General features: G+C 45.2%; 1 protein-coding gene and 1 non-coding gene across 2 annotated transcripts in view; one reads left to right on the forward strand and one right to left on the reverse strand.

The window, feature by feature from the left end:
- The window catches only part of LOC126234398 (elastase-1-like), a 59,920-nt gene extending 46,441 nt beyond the window's left edge, over positions 1-13,479 (reverse strand). Inside the window, exon 1 of the mRNA XM_049943084.1 lies at positions 13,367-13,479. Coding sequence (XP_049799041.1) covers positions 13,367-13,411 — 45 coding nt within the window. The 5' untranslated portion in view covers positions 13,412-13,479. The remainder of the gene's footprint in view (positions 1-13,366) is intronic.
- Positions 9,804-9,878, forward strand: Trnas-cga (transfer RNA serine (anticodon CGA)). Its single transcript has one exon. It is a non-coding gene; the product is annotated as a tRNA-Ser (tRNA).
- Positions 13,480-17,233: the final 3,754 nt, after the last annotated feature.

Here is a 17,233-nt window from a genome sequence, read left to right on the forward strand (position 1 = left end):
GTAAATGAATTTTCAAGTTTTAACTATCTGGAATACCTTTGAGCCTGTAACATAACGTCTTTGGACAGAAGTTGCAATAAATGCGGTACTGAGTCTTTTCTGGACACATGACAGAGGACATGTTTACTTTAACACGTTTCAGAATGATTAATTATTGCAATTAGAGAAAGTCAGTTGAAGAGATATTGTAAGTATGTTTTTCGTATTTTTTTCTTACACTCTGTGCGTAATACGTTTATAATATATGTACAAAAAATTTTTTATGCTGGTCTGTGTGGAATGGAAGAAACCTTAATATATGGTTCAGTGATAAGTACAATCTGCCACGCACATCATAATGGCTTGCAGGATATAGCTGTACATGTAGATGTCTATGCAGATGTAGAAGGCTGCATAGAAAAAAGAAAAACATTTTAGTTACCAAAAGAGCACCAACCGAAGAATAATATTCCCACTGACACCTAACTCAACATCTGTACATATTACAAAGTCCGTCGCTGCGATTTTCTGTCTGTATGTGAAACCTAATCTCAGGAACTCCTGGAGGGATTTCAATACGATTTTCACTAACAGAGAGACTGATAGACTGGTCGACAAGGAAAGTTTATGTAATAACTTACAATTACAGCTATGATGAGTGTGTAGTACATGTATTGTTATCTGTTCCATATTTGGTTGGCTTTTGGTGTGACATCTCTTGGTAATGATGAGAGCTGTGAGGTGGTCAGGTACAGGGGAGGTGATATCTGTCGGGAAAATACAGTAAAGTAACAGGCGTCGCAAACTCAGAGAGCTGCGGAGCCTGACCAGCATCTATATATATCAGTAGCTAAATATTATACGAAGTCTGGAATCTTCGGTGAATCGTCCCAGAATGAAATTTTTACTCTGCAGCGGAGTGTGCGCTGATTCGAAACTTTCTGGAAGATTAAAACTATGTGCTGTAACGAGACTCGAACTCGGAACATTTGCCTTTCGCGGTAATGTGTTCTACCAACTGAACTACCCAAGCACGACTCACGCCCCGTCCTCGCAGCTTTCCTTTGCCAGTATCTCATGTCCTACCTTCCATACTTCACAGAAGCTCTCCTGCGAACGTTGCAGGACTTCCTTTCTGCCAGAAGTGCTAGTCTTTCAAGATCTGCAGGAGAGCTTCTGTGAAGTTTGGAAGCTAGAGGACGAGGTACTAGCGGACGTAAAACTGCGAGTAGGGGGGCGGGGGTGAGTCGTGCTTGGGTAGCTCAGTTGGCAGAGCACTTACCCGCAAGAGGCAAAGATATCGAGTTCCAGTCTCGGTCCGAGACACAGTTTTAATCCGCCAGAAAGTTTCATATCAGCGCACGCTCCGCTGCAGAGTGGAAATTTCATTCTGGAAATATCTCCCAGGCTGTGGCTAAGGCATGTCTTCACGGGGTGTGAGTCGTGGTTGGGTTGCTCAGTTGGTAGAGCACTTGCCCGCGAAAGGCAGAGATCTCGATTTCGAGTCTCGGTCCGGTACACACTTTCAATCGGTCAGGAAGTTTCGATGAATGGTCTCAGAAAATACAGGAAACAAGTCACAGACAACATATCTTTACTCACCTTCAAAGAAGTCATTAGCTACAACACACTCCGGACATTGATTTTAAAGTTGTTGGAAACTGACAGCAAACGTTTCTTGTGGAATCACAGTGGTCACGCATTATTAAAAATCCGAATTATTGCAGGAGTTGAGGCCTGCTTGTACGAATACGATCCAGAGACGAAGCCACTTTCAGCGGCATGTTGTCCAACGCCTTCCCCGCGTCCTATAAACAGTCGATTGACAAAATCCAAACTGTAGATGACGTTGATCGCCTTTTCCGACAGCAGTGGCTTGATCAGTCATGTGTTTCCACCTGATGGAAGTGGGGGAGACGTAGAAGAAGACAGTACCATCGAATGACGCCTGGTCTCCATATCCTATCAGCAGCACCAGGTGCCATCTCCAGTAATGATGCAGATATGCAGCAACGTGTGACCGCGGTGCTTTGAGTAATACCACAAGAAACGTCTGCTGATAGTTTCCAGCATCTTTACAAATGATGCCAGAAGTGTATTATAGCTAATGGTGATTACTTTGAAGTTCAGTAAACGTATCTTGTTTGTAACACTTGTTTCTGTTATTTTCTGAGACCGATCACCGAACTTTCCAGATGTTCCTTGTATATTAAAGTCCCCCACCTCGTTTTTCTGTCTGAATGTGAAGGTAGATCTCAGGAAGTACAGTACTGATTTTCACACAGTTTTCACTGACAGATAGAGTGATTCACGAGGGAGGTTTGTATACACGTATATACAATTTAATATCGGTACACCAGACATGTCGTCTGTCTGTACGTACTTAGCTTAACCTGCACGAAGCCAGGGCAGGCGTCAGCAGTATATGTGGCGTTTTCTGTCATCGTCCAGCGCCCACATGCTCGGGTGTTTGAAAGCACAGTGCTGCGAAACTTTCCCGCTGGACGCCAGAGACGCAGTACACAAGCAACATTTCTTCTGTGTTTTATTGTTGATTTCTGTTCCACGTTCTACTCCGTGGCGAAAGCGTGAATCCAAGTGTGTTAGATACGGAATAATTTACCGTACTGAGCTTTTCTCACGCCTTCGCACGAGTTATCGGTTGCAGTGTATTATTGTCTGTTCCGACAGCAGGGCTTCGTTAATAAATTATTCCATCAAGCTGAGACAAGCCTACTTCTCTTATTCAGCCTACAAGCACACGCAGATGTTAAACCGCCGATCGCGGTTATTCAAACCGGTACCGACAGTATATCTAGGGACAGGGTGAATCAGCTAATCTGTTCATCTCGAATATTTCCGGAACAGTTCTGTTTTCACCCAGAGGAATTGTCAAAAACTAATTAACGACGGGTAGTCTCTTCTCATGGGTACATTAATTACAGAGGTATCACTGTCAACATAGCTTTTTCAAATGTAACTATGGTAATATCTGTTGCTAGTATCGTACTTCTAAAAGAGACGAATTCAACAGCGATTCACTCTTCAAAACCGGATAAGAAGCCTCAGAGGAATTATGGTATTTGGAAGTTAGGTTTTGAATATGAAACCGGTTCTGTCGTATGTGGAAGTTTCTTACCCAAATAAGGAAATATGTCACGTCAGATAAGGCGGAAACAGTACTGCACCGATACAGGTATAAAAGAGGCTGAGAGTAAATGTAGCTTCCATTCTGTCTGTGTCGCTCACATGAGTCGTGAGCTAGTTAGTCTGGTAAAACTAATATCTTTTACAAACCAAGAGAAACTATATATGGTACGTCTTAGTATGCAGTAGAAACTCAAGTTGTACGCACAAAGGTATCTCGACAAACGGTGTTTGGTCCCAAGAATGACAAATCGGCGAATGTGAAAAAAGAAGTCGGCACCGAGTGGAGCAAACGCATTAGATGTAGTGGCAACTGTTGCCCACAACACACTTATGAGCTCCAGAAAAATTGCGAATGTTCTGGAATAAATCTGCCCGACGTTCATCCAGCGAACAGCCTCCACCCGAGGCAAGTGTTGCTTCACATCCAAATCAACCAGCGGGCTTACAGATGACGCTTGGAATTCTGTCGCTCGGTTGTGACGCATCAGGACAACAGGTTATTTCTTCAAACAACTCCTCGTATCCAAGATGCTGCCACTACAAATCATGTGAATCTGAATGTAAGAAATGTGTGCCACTGAGATTCAGAAAACATGCACTGCCTAAGACAGGTTGAACATCAGAGGCAGTAGAGTATGCACGTTTGGTGCGGTGTTTTTGGAGACTAAGTGATTTGTCGTTATTTCAGCGAAGAAGACTTGACGTCTCAAAGAAACGTGCAATTTCTTACCAAAGTCTGCCGGCTTTACTAGAGGACGTACCACTTAAGTTGGCCTTCACGTTTGCCTGGTTTGACCCCAGTGGACTTTTTTCTCTGTGATTAACTCAAAGAAGAAATCCGTGCGCAAATTATGGCGACCCAAGAGGGTTTGCAACATAAGTGTTGCAGCGTGTAAAATGGTGCCGAAAGATTCTCTTTTGTCTGTTGAAAAGCCCTCCCACAAGTGATTGGAAATGTGTATTACAGTAGACAGTGATCATTTCAAATATTTGATGAGATACATGGATTTTAAGGAAGACATTATGACCACATTTTTTCCAGATTTCCTTTTTGTTGCTGTTGCTGATTTAATTTTGCAATGCGAGTGTGTACCTTGACATTAAACTCATTATTTAACAGTCTTAATATTTCCATTCCATTTTTAAAAAATTCTATTCAGTTCTTGACGATCACTTTTCTTTCTAAGCTCTGGCAGAAATAATACACTGCGGAGAAATAGGGAATTTAAAACCACGCATTGGCGCAAAGGTTGATGCCTAAGATATTTGTACTATCACCTCCCGTTACCTCCTAAATGCACACCTCGGAAGTTTTACCACGACCCGTCTGCCGAGCGCTGTCGGCAAGGGGGGTGCACTCAGCTCTTGTGAGGCAAACTAAGGAGCTACTTGACTGCGATGTAGCGGGCGTCCGGCTCATAAACCGACATACGGCCGGGAGAGCGGTGTACGGAGCACATGCCCTCCGTATCCACGTCCAGTGACGGCTCTGGGCCGAGGATGACACGGCAGCCGGTCGGTACCGTTGGGCCTTCACGCCCTGTTTGGGCGGACTTAAGTTTAGTTTTAGAGCTCTAGCTGCATAACTCCACGTAAGGGAGCGAGCGAGGTGACGCAGTGGTTAGCACACTGGACTCACATTCGGGAGGACGACGGTTCAAACCCGCGTCCGGCCATCCTGTTTTAGGTTCTCCGTGATTTCCCTAAGTCGCTTGAGGCTAATGCCGGAGTGGTTCCCTTGACAGGGCACAGTTCCTTCCCTAATCCGATGAGACTGACGGCCTCGTTGTTTGGTTCAAAAAATGGTTCAAATGGCTCTGAGCACTATGGGACTCAACTGCTGAGGTCATTAGTCCCCTAGAACTTAGAACTAGTTAAACCTAACTAACCTAAGGACATCACAAACATCCATGCCCGAGGCAGGATTCGAACCTGCGACCGTAGCGGTCTTGCGGTTCCAGACTGCAGCGCCTTTAACCGCACGGCCACTTCGGCCGGCCGTTGTTTGGTCCCCTCCCCTTAACCAACCAACCAACAAATCCAACTCATGCGTCAATGCACCGGAGTCTGGTGTAATCAGGGCTATAGAGATTGTGCTGCAAAAGCTGTCACACGAGAAGTAGAAGTCATTCGTGAAATATGTGTTGAATTACTTGTTATACACTGATGAGCCAAAACGTTGTAACACCTGCTTAATAAACTGTCCGTCTTTGGAACAAAGTACATCACTGATTCTGCGTATCAGCGATCCTACAGTTTATTGGTAGGTTCGTGGAGGTATGTGGCATTAGATGTCTGCGCACAAGTCATGCAATTCGCGTACATGACGGGCAGCTGATTCGTGTGTGTGCGGTAATGAGGCCCGATAGCAAACCAGATGGGTTCCATAGGATTTACATCAGGTCAATTTAATCGCCGAAGCACCACCGTGCGTTCACTATAAAGCTCCTCAAACCACTGTAGCATTGTTGTGGCTCCGAGACGCGGACAATTATACCCTGAAAGATGACATCGCCGTCAGGAAGGATATCAAGCGTGAAGGCATGCAGGCGGTTCGCAGCTGTCAACGTGTCTTCGATTACTGTCACACGTCCCATACAAACGCAGGAGAATGTCTTCCATAGGATAATACTGCGTCCGTAGCGCGTTCACCTCGATGACGGCGTTTATGGAGACAACCATCGATCTAGTGTAGCAAAAGTGTGATTCACCCGAAGAGCGGACACAATTTCCATTGATCGACGGTAGAATCCCGATGAGCCCTTGCACACTGCAATCGCAGTTGACGATGTCGTTGGGTCAACATGTGGACACGAAGGGGTCGTCTGCTACGGAGCTCCATGTTCAGGTATATACGATGGACGGTGTGGTCCGAAACACTTATGTGTGAAGCAGCATTGTGCGCTTTCGGCAGATATGTCCACAGATCACCATCTATCCTATTTTATAGAGCAGACAAGCCTCCACACCCCATGTTCTGCGAAGAGTCGTAGACGTCCAACCATTTAGCACCTAGTAGCTAAAGTGCGCGTCATTTATGATGACGGTCGAGTTTAGGTTCGTTCTGCGCATATGACGTCACAAAACACAGTCAGCCAATGAACAGAGAACGACGTTGCCAGAGCTCGACTGCAGTGCAGAGCACGGACGAGTGTGTTCAGTTTTAGAAACGTTCAGTCATAAATAAAGTAATTGAACAAAAGCAATGTCTTGATAGCAGACTTTCTTTTATAGAAAGTTTGGAAAAAGCATTCTTTATACCAATTGCTGCATATTCTATTAATTAATTAAACCAAACAAGCAATAAGCCTCCTAATTCAGGCGATAGCAAGGAAAGGTGTTTGTATCATTCTCACTAATCGCTTTTTCGCAATGAAGAACAGCGGTAATTGTTTATTTCCTATTGTACTTCGACGAAGCGTGAGTAATTCATAATCATACCAAAAGTGCTTGTCGGTATTTTGCTTCATATTTTAAAGTCCTCCGGGAGGTATAGTGAATGACAAGTTCTGTTAGCGTAATGGTTAAAGTGTATGGCTGCTAAGTGAAAGGTTCTGAGTTCAAACCTTCATTGGTGCTTAATATTCTTTATTGAAAAACAATATCGAAGTGTCTTACTTCATGAATTTTATTCGTTTGAATGTAATTTTTTTGAATTTCTAGTGGCAACTAAAATCGACCATACGGAAAGTATACGCTATGGACTTTTACCTCTGCAAACTCTTCAAAATTTCGTGCAATGGTTTACTACATCTAATGCTGCACAATAACTGCGTTGAACATCTAAACAAAATTAAGTCATTTATGGGGGGAAGGTATCAGTCAAGAAGATGTGTAAAAATCATATTTTTGGGCCAAATAGTTTTTGTGAAATCGAATGGTAAGTGTGTCAAAGCAGTCGAAACACCATGTGTCTGCACAGGCGAGCAGTGCAATGATGACAAAATCGCGCACATCGCGGAATGTGGGGAGCACGTCTCTGTAGCAACGAAAGGGTTAATGCGGCCGTGGTAGCTTTACTTCATAAACTGCGCGCTCCCCCCTAAACGTTAAGTTTGCGAAATATACTATGGCGCTGCTTCTCTTGCCGCGTACAACTGGCAACGCAGCAATCTCCCGCGTCTGGGCGGGCATGCGCGAACCGCCAAGATAAAAGAATTGAACTATAGTAGTAGTTTTACTGTCCTTCTACCTTTTTCCGCAGATGCGTTCGTGAACATTCGACCGGAGTCGCCGTTTTCGACATACCCGTTCACAGGCTCTGCGTGATAATCTGTCTTTTGTCAAAGTCTTTTATCTCAATGGATTTCCCCGTTTACAGCCCATATCTTCGCTAGGGTGATCCCCTGTCCGTACCCGCCCCGCTTACGGATTTTTGCTACCACGTCACGTGCCCGCAACGTCACCAGGCTTCATCCAACGGCGCGGTGGGCAGTGGTCATGTTTTGGCTGATCAGTGTATGCTAATTCATTACACAATCAGTAAATATGGATGCGTTCGTCTAAGCTTGTCACTTCCGCACAGGCCGTTTGAGTACCAATTGCGACATAAGTCTTATGGACTTTGTATCCGAATAAATATTGTATTTCGTAAGGTCTTCGGCAACAGCCCCTTCAGTATGTTAAATCCGCTAGATACTTTGATTCATCTGCTCAATTACGACTGGCTTATACGATTCGAGCATGACTATTGAAATTTTATTTGCATTGCAAAAATAGACGTGTTTTCGGCATTTGCTTCTGGTCACCATTTTCTACATAAACCGGGTGTCCTTCCTAAGAGTCGCCAGGCGTGTCTTCCCTGATGTTTCGGTAGATGTTTGCAATTTCGCTTTGCAATATGTAGCTCGAATAAGCCCAAGCAAAAACTACTCATCACGTCTTCCATGCGACCTCCACTATCGACGGAAAGCATTTGTTTGTTTCCCTTTTCAAATAAAATGATTTTGAAGCGGAATTTTACGCCCAGATTCGATATAGCGGTTCCAAAGTACTCTAGCGCGATATTCGTTTTGTGGATATGTATTAACAGGAACATTAAGCCACAAAGAATAACCAGTGCTCCAGTAGCGATTGGTAGCAGTCATTGCAGACCAGGGCGGTGCTATCGCTGCTGGAGTACTGGTTATTGGTTCAAATGGCTCTGAGAACTATGGGACTTAACATCTGATGTCATCAGTCCCCTAGAACTTAGAACTACCTAAACCTGACTAACCTAAGGACAGCACACACATCCATGCCCGAGGCAGGATTCGAACCTGCGACCGTATATGCAGCGCGGTTCCGGACTGAAGCGTGTAGAACCACTCGGTCACTCCGGCCGGCTACTGGTTATTCTGTGTGCTTCAATGTTCCTGTTAATACATATCGATAAAACGAATATCGCGCTAGAGTATTTTGGGACTGCTGTAGCGAACTGGGGCGTAAAACTGCGCTTTAAAATCATTTTATTATGTGTAACAAGAATACGCAGAAGAGAATTAACACTATCATCACTTTCCGTGGTCGCAGTTTGATCAGCCGTCGTAAATATTCAGACCTCCAATGGCGCTTCCTTAGGGCACCACAGACGATAGTCCCGACAGTGTGGTACAGTGCCGAGCGTCTTTCAGAATCAACGCAGATGGGATGTTTCCGTTCACCTATGAGGGGCAGTCAAATGAAAACCGAACACCCGCCACAACGGGTCCATGGGATGGTTCCATCGAAAAGTGATCACCACACGAGTTAATACATTTACCCCACTGGGAGACGAGACGATCAATTCTTGTTCGTAGAACGCGATCGGCCTCTGACGGATGCACAACTGGAACAACTTTCTCGTCCGACTGAAATCGATCTCAAAGCTTGTTTTTCTTCAGGTTGCCAAAGATATGAAAATCACAGGTCGCCAAAGATATGAAAATCGCATAGCGAAAGATCCAGGCTGTGCAGAGGATGTTGCATTATTTCCCAACCAAATCGCTGAAGCGTAGCCTTCGTCCGATTGGCTGTGTGAATACTGGTGTTATCGTGCAATAGGATGATTCCGTCCGACGGCATTCCGGCAGCCGAGGGCAAACGGTAGGTCCAACAGCGGTAACATCCCACATCTCCCCAGCTACAGAAATCCAAAGATGTTTACACAAGAATGAGATTTTCACTCTGCAGTTTTAATCTGCCAGGAAGTTTCATATCAGCGCACACTCCGCTGCAGAGTGAAAAATCTCATTCTGGAAACATCCCCCAGGCTGTGGCTAAGCCATGTCTCCGCAATATCCTTTCTTTCAGGAGTGCTTGTTCTGCAAGTTTCGCAGGAGAGCTTCTGTAAAGTTTGGAAGGTAGGAGACGAGATACTGGCAGAAGTAAAGCTGTGAGACCGGGCCTGAGTCGTGCTTCGGTAGCTCAGTTGGTAGAGCACTTGCCCGCGAAAGGCAAAGGTCCCGAGTTCGAGTCTCGGTCGGGCACACAGTTTTAATCTGCCAGGAAGTTTCATATCAGCGCACACTCCGCTGCAGAGTGAAAAATCTCATTCTGGAAACATCCCCCAGGCTGTGGCTAAGCCATGTCTCCGCAATATCCTTTCTTTCAGGAGTGCTAGTTCTGCAAGTTTCGCAGGAGAGCTTCTGTAAAGTTTGGAAGGTAGGAGACGAGATACTGGCAGAAGTAAAGCTGTGAGACCGGGCCTGAGTCGTGCTTCGGTAGCTCAGTTGGTAGAGCACTTGCCCGCGAAAGGCAAAGGTCCCGAGTTCGAGTCTCGGTCGGGCGCACAGTTTTAATCTGCCAGGAAGTTTCATGTCTACACAAGTTTCGGTAAAGTCAATATGACCTCCTTCTTCGACTGTAGGTGCCCTCTGCTCGTCGACTTCCTCGAGTGTGGAACCACAGTCAATGCACAGGCCTATGAAGAAACTTCGCAGAAACGCGTTATAGAGTCAAACCATCCAGGAATACAGTCGGACAGAATCATTTTGTTGCAATATAACGCCCACCCCTACATCGCCAATCGAACGGAGGCTATGCTTCAGCGGTATGGTTGGGAAACTGTGCAATATCCTCCGCACAGTACGGATCCTTCACCGTGTGATTTTCACATCTTTAACTCTACGTTCTACAAAATAGGAAGTGATAGTGTAGTCTCCCAGTGGGATAAATGTCGTAACGCGTGTGGTGATTATTTTTGTGTGCAGCCATTCCATGGACACACTGTGGCGGGTGTTCGGTTTTCATTTGACTGCCCCTTATACAATGATCGGTCAGAATATGGCGACCATCGATCCACTATCGATATAAACCAGTCCAGGATGTAGCAGCATCACCTGGCGAGGAATGACTGCTAGTCAGACACACGCGCGGTGCACGAGGTATCACTGAGCGTGCTCTCCGTGTGTAGAATGGGGAAGGCGCACGATCTATCTGAGTTTGACTGAGGGCAGAATTTGATGGCCCACAGGCCGGCACAAGCATCTCAAACTCTGCACGACGTTCAGTGTTCGAGGTGTGCAGTGGTGAGTGTCTTCAACACGTGGCGAAACCAAGGTGAAACCACGTCCAGACCTGGTAGGATTGGGGGCCAGCCCTCGTTACACATGCCGGACGTCGTAGGCTGCGCAGACTGGTAAAACAGGACAGTCGATAAACTGTGGCGGAACTAACAGCAGGCTTCAATGCTGGGCAGAATACAAGTGTGTCTGAATACTCTGCGCACCATAATACTACTAACGATGGGCCTTCGCAGCCGACGACCAATGCACGTGCCAATGTTAACACCACGATATCGACAGCTACAACTGAAAAGGGCACGTGACCATCGGCACTGAACGTTGGTGCAGTGGTACAGCGTTGCATGGTCTGATGAATCCCAATACCTTCTTCATGATGCCGATGGGAGGGTGCGAATCTGCTCCTTGACACCTGTACTGCAGCCTGGAGACAAGCTGACAGCGGCAATATCCTGGGGAACATTCACATGGGTATCCATGGGTCCAGTGTAGCTCTTGCAAGGCACCGTGACAGCCAAGGAGTATCGTACATTGGCTGCAGACCGCGTATACCCCTTCAAGATGATCATGTGTCCCGACGACAGTGCCATTTTCAAAGAGATAATATGCACCATTACACAAGACCAGGAATGTGATGGATTGGTTCGAGGAACACAGTGGCGAGTTCCAATTGTTGTGCTGTCCCCCAAGCTCGCCAGATCGAACACATTTGGGATGTGATTGAACGTGGCGTCAGAGCTCTTTGCCCCCTCCCCGGAGTTTATTGGAATTAAATGACTTGTGTGTGCAGATCTGGTGCCAGCTCTGTCCAGCGACCTAGCAAGGCCTCATTATTTCCATGCTACGCCGCGTCGCCGCTGTTATCCGTGCTAGATCCGTCTGGAACTGGTCATGAATTCCTGCGTCCGATATATCTGTGACGTTCGACTTTTTGATCACATCTCACCAGCATATGCAAAATTGTCCTGGCAGCGTGCAGACAAACGCAGAGATTTCCATACACTCTGTCTCATCTACTGCCTTATAAATGTACACTGTCCCTCATATCTCTCCTCGTCCTTAACGCTTATATCGGAACAACACGACAGAAACACACGTTCCCACCATAATAAAATCCTCTCTGTTCCACTGCATCGCTCAGTCACCTTCTCCAAGTCCTTTACAGTAGCGGGAACCCGACCCTAGAATAACCTCCCTCGTTATGTTAGAGAACTTAAAAACATGTCCTGCTTCGAAAAACAGTTAATGACGTATCTACTAAAGCAGCAGTAATGCCTTCCACTGTACATGAATGCACTTCACCTCATTACTTCCCTCTTTCCCCCTCCTTAAATCTCCCTTCCCCAGAACTCGATATACTAGTAAACATCTACTTTACAGAGCAAGATATTAATGTAAATCTGCATAAACCTTCATTACTATTGCCAATTTTTCTCATGTTTATCATTATTATTTGACTTTTTTACTGCTATTATTATTGCTTTTATCATAATTTCTATGTATAGCACCTGTTGTAAAAATGCTGCCAGCATTTACTTTATTAGGTCTTAGTTATTACTCTTTATTCATATTGTCACTAGAGTAATCTAATTTTCTTATTTAAACTATTGTCATGATGTAACTCTGATGTGGGAAATGCTGCATGTGTGGAACACTGGTCCGCTGTAAGAGAGGGCCTGATGGCCCTAATCTGATCAGGTTAAATAAATAAAATAAAAATAAATTAGAAAGGTGGTCATAATGTTCTGGCTGATCAATATACATCTACTGTTGGCGGGATATCGTAGAATAATGAAAGCGCCGTGTCCACATGAATGTTTTTCCCTAAATCCTTGATGATTGTTCGACAGAAGCTTGTTTTTCTCCATGTACATCATATTATTAGAACATTATCTAGCATCTTACAACACTCGAGCAGCAGCGATATTCGTCTGGTAATTTGTTCATTTGGTCTTTTACGTCTTTTCTGAATGTGGCTTATTTGTGCTTTTCTTCAGTCACTCGGACTGTTAGCTTCGCGAGAGCTTTATCCACTGTTGCTCTCATTACTTTCTTTTTTGTAATTTGTTCACTTCTGTGGTTGAACGGTCAGTGCTGCTAAGTCTCAGGTGGAGAAATGGCCAGTACCGTCAATGAGGCAGTTCAGATTCGTGCGGGAAACTGAGGAGCCACTCGAAGATATGTCGGCTCCGGTCGGCCTTTACAACAAGTGTGTCGATTACCATGTAATACCAGGCAATATTGCCTAATGCGGGGGATGACGCATAGGTCCGTCTGTAGATCCTGATTGTACACACACACAAAGAAATAAGGTCTTATCACCTTTTATTTATCAAAAAACTAAACCTCTGAATCTTTAAGAAGATACTGACTGTCGTAGATTGTTGTGGCGTATATTATGTACAATAAGCGGGTGAAATCTAAATCACCAGTAGGGCACACACTGATCCTGAAGTACTCTCGTCGACGCAGAAGTTACTCCAGTTTCGTGAGCAACAACTCGGAAAAGAATCTGGATGTCTGCCGCTTGGCTACATCAGTTTTATAGCGAATGTGGTGCTTAAAAATTATTTTAACACGTTAACAGTAAGAACCGAAACGTAAATGTACTAGAACATAAAAAATGGGTATTTCCCTTAAGGGTGACAACCTATAAAGTGAGGTACCACACGATATTCTGGTGCCAATTTACTTTAACCGCAATGTAATGGAAATGGCACTAGTTTCCGAGCTACAGCAGTAGTACGTCTACTTACAGCCGCCGCCACCAGCAGAGTCGCAATCACACACAGGCGCAGCATCTTTCCTGGAAAAGCGTGAACAGATCCGCCCGGTCGGCAGGACGGGTTCTTATATCACGCACACCCTTATCATCAGCTGCACAGATTCCACGCTAAAAGCTACCATCTGAAATGATAGGAGCGTCGGATGACTGGCAGGTGTTAAAAGTCTATCGAAGCTTCTTGGTACTACTTGTAATGATTGACGTCAAATTCATAAACAGGCTTCCGTAAACGGACGATTGCTACTGCTTCAGGTATTATGCACGTTGGGAAATAAATCACTCAGAAATGCTTAAGCGGCGTGATACATTTCAGTCGGAAAAAATGTTAACGTTGCATGTCCAACTGTATTCACATATTTAAGCAGAAGTGAAGCATATCTTTTCAATCTTTCGTATCCTGCAAAATATTGAATCATTATTTCACTTTTCATAGCCAGTTATGCAGCATTGAACACTGCTTAATTTTTCAGCAGGGAAATAGTTATGGTACTTAACTTCCCACTCGTCTCGCTGGACTGGCCCAGCTTGACCTTTAACACTGTTCTACGCAGTATCATCCTCAATGTCTACACCAACAATTTCTGACCTCTTGCAGATCAGTCTAGTTCCACGATTTCGTCATGACATGTTACTTACCTTTAACTGCCATAGAAGCGCGGCAGGTAGGTTTATTATCTTAACGTCTTTAATGTAGACTATCAGCCTGTGAAGTAGCTGTTGTGGTTACAGCCGCTGCTAGAGCAACCATGCTGAACAACCAAAAAGTTGCACCTGTCTGATCGGTAACAATTTTTCTCGATCTTCTATCTGTATCCACAAACATACTAAAAAAAATAAAAAGCTGACGCACCACAAAGTCACGAAGGAATTATCTGAATGGGACGGTAATCGGTACACGTGATATACATATACAGACAAACAAATAATTTTATTTATTTAATCGTATGGCTAGGGCCCCCCGTCGGACAGACCATTCGCCGGGTGCCAGTCTTTCAATTTGACGCCACTTCCGCGATCTGCAGTCGATGAGTATGAAAGGATGAGGATGAGGACAGCACAACACCCAGTACCTGGGCGGAAAAATTCCCCGACCCAGCTGGGAATCGAACCCGGGCCCAGTCACGCTGACCATTCAGCTACTGGGGGCGGACAAGTAAATGATTACAGTTTCAGAAAAAACGAATGATTTATTCAAGAAAAAGAGCTTCACAATTGAGCAAGTTGATAATGCGTTGGTCCACCTTTGCCCCTTACGCAAGCAGTGATTCGGGTTCGCATTGACTGCTAGAGTTGTTGGATGTCTTCCTGAGGGATATCGTGCCAAATTATGTCCAATTGGCGCTTTAGATCGTCAGCATCCCGACTCGTTGGAAGTCCTTGCCCATAATGCTCTACACTTTCTCAGTTGGGAAGAGCTCTGAGGAATCTCTGGCCCAGGTAGGCTTTGGCAAGCACGAAGACATGCAGTGGAAACTTCACCGTGTGCGGGAGATCATTATCTTGCTGAAATGTACGCCGAAAATGGCTTACCCTGAAGGGCGCCACAATGGGGCGTAGAATATCGTCAACGTACTGCTGTGCTGTAAGGGTACCGCAAATGATAACCAAAGGGGCCCGGCTTTGAAATGAAATGGCACCCGAGACTGTCACTCCTGGTTGTTGGGCCGTATGGCGAACAACAATCTGGTTGGTATCCCACTGGTCTCCAGGGCATCTCCAGACACGTCTTCGCTTGTCACCGCGGATCAGTTCGAAGCGTGACTCATCACTTAAGGCAATTCTACTCGAGCTAATGAGATTCCAGGGCCCAATGATCAGCAAAGACACCCCGGACAGCGGCGGGATGTCAACCTGACTGTCTCATGCTATACTGCCTGACAATCAGAGGTGATGGTCTGGTGTGCCATATTTTCATATGAGGACCCTCTTAGTTCTCATCCGCGGCATCCTTACAGCAAAGTGGTACGTTGACGATATTCTACGCCCCATTCTGTTGCCCCTCATGGCAAGCGATCCTGGCCTTACATTTCAGCACATACTGAGAGCTTCTACTACTTGTCTTGGTGCTTGCCAAACCCTAGCTTTGCCAGCAAGGTCGCCCAATCTCTCCCCATTTAAGTTTGGAGTATCATGCTTATGGCCCTTCTTCCAGTTCAGACGCGTTACGGAATATTCACTTCTGACCCCTAACATCTCGTCCAGCACCCTATTCGCAGGATATACCACTGCACTGACTGTCTTCTAAGTCTAGTAAAGCATCTTTCAGCCGATTTAACATTTAATGTGCATACACATATCAAAACCTTCTTTGATCATCAGAGAATACACCTTTGAATTTTCGATAAAACGCCCTGCCTTTCTGAAAAGGTTCGGAAATGGATAATAAAAATAAATAAAACTTAATTTGGTGGTTTCAATAAAGAAATGTCGTGTGACTAGGGCCTCCCGTCGGGTAGACCGTTCGCCAGGTGCAAGTCTTTCGATTTGACGCTACTTCGGCGACTTGCGCGTCGATGGGGATGAAATGATGATGATTAGGACAACACAACGCCCAGTCCTGAGCGGAGAAAATCTCCGACTCAGCCGGGAATCGAACCCGAGCCCTTAGGATTGACATTCTGTCGCGCTGACCACTCAGCTGCCTGGGGCGGACGGTGGTTTCACTGATTCACGTGTTTTACATAGTCATCCAGCCCCCCGCCCCGACCCCCCCCCCCCTCCCAACCCCGCTCGCCTCCCCAACTGAGTACATTGCAGAGAACGTCCATACAACCATCTGAAAAAACACGCAGTTCACGTGTCCCATTGGCGAGGATGTCGGTCGGTTACATCGTCAAAACGTTGACGTTCCGTGTGAATTTCTGTACTTCGTCGTTTTGTGGTAGCTTCATATTGATAACACCAAGTCTCAACGTCTGTGATTTTTTTCCAGGTATGAACTGGTCGTGTTTTGCATTTCAATAAAGTCGCGGCAGGCGTCCACGAATCGTTGTTTTAGGTCGGGAGTCAAGCTGTGCTGGATAAACATGGCACGTGCTTTTATCCTTTTTTCAAAACGTTCTGCAGAATCTCTTTAATACTTGATTTACAGATGTTATTCCTTGGCAATTTGTGACTCAACAGCGTCGTTATATTGAAGCCGCTCGTCCACAACTTAACACTGCCTGCTCACAAATGACTGATCGAATGCTCATCTGTTGTTTGCAGTTGTTAGTTCAAGTCGCCACCGTAGCTAATGTGCTGACGTTGCTTATACGCCAGCAATAAAGCCACTCTCAGAACTTGTTAGACGAGCATTGTATCGTCTTTTGTTACAATGTCCACTACTCTTTTGTTCTCTCTTAGACTTCTTCCCAACTAACCCTACTAACACTTCATACATTTTGTTGTATCTACCTCCCTAATGTTCTCAGGCTTCCTGACAATGAATTTCTCATGACACCCATTCATTAGTACACTGTACACACATTAAATGTTAGCTTCGTTTCCTTTCTATCTGATAACCATTTTTCACATCCATAGATTCAGTTGAGACAACTATAACATAAGAGAATTTCTTCTCATCATTTTTTCTTGAAAAAGGGAATTCACCAGCATGTGGTTATCTCGAGGCCTACATTTTGATGGATACATTTTACCTTTAACGCAATGAAATGGATTGCATGTTGTATTCCTTCTGAGTTGATAACTGCTGACTCTTCATCCTAAATGGGCAACTTGATGCCACAAGGGCCTTTCAACATTCTTTTGCTTCTTCTTCATTCTCTGTCCTCCCCTCTTCCTTTCTCTCTTCCACTTTACTCTTCTTCTCTTTCCCCCACTCCCCATCATCATCGTC

The sequence above is a fragment of the Schistocerca nitens genome, chromosome 2 (genome assembly GCF_023898315.1).
Source record: "Schistocerca nitens isolate TAMUIC-IGC-003100 chromosome 2, iqSchNite1.1, whole genome shotgun sequence".
In the NCBI taxonomy this organism is placed as follows: Eukaryota; Metazoa; Arthropoda; class Insecta; order Orthoptera; family Acrididae; genus Schistocerca; species Schistocerca nitens.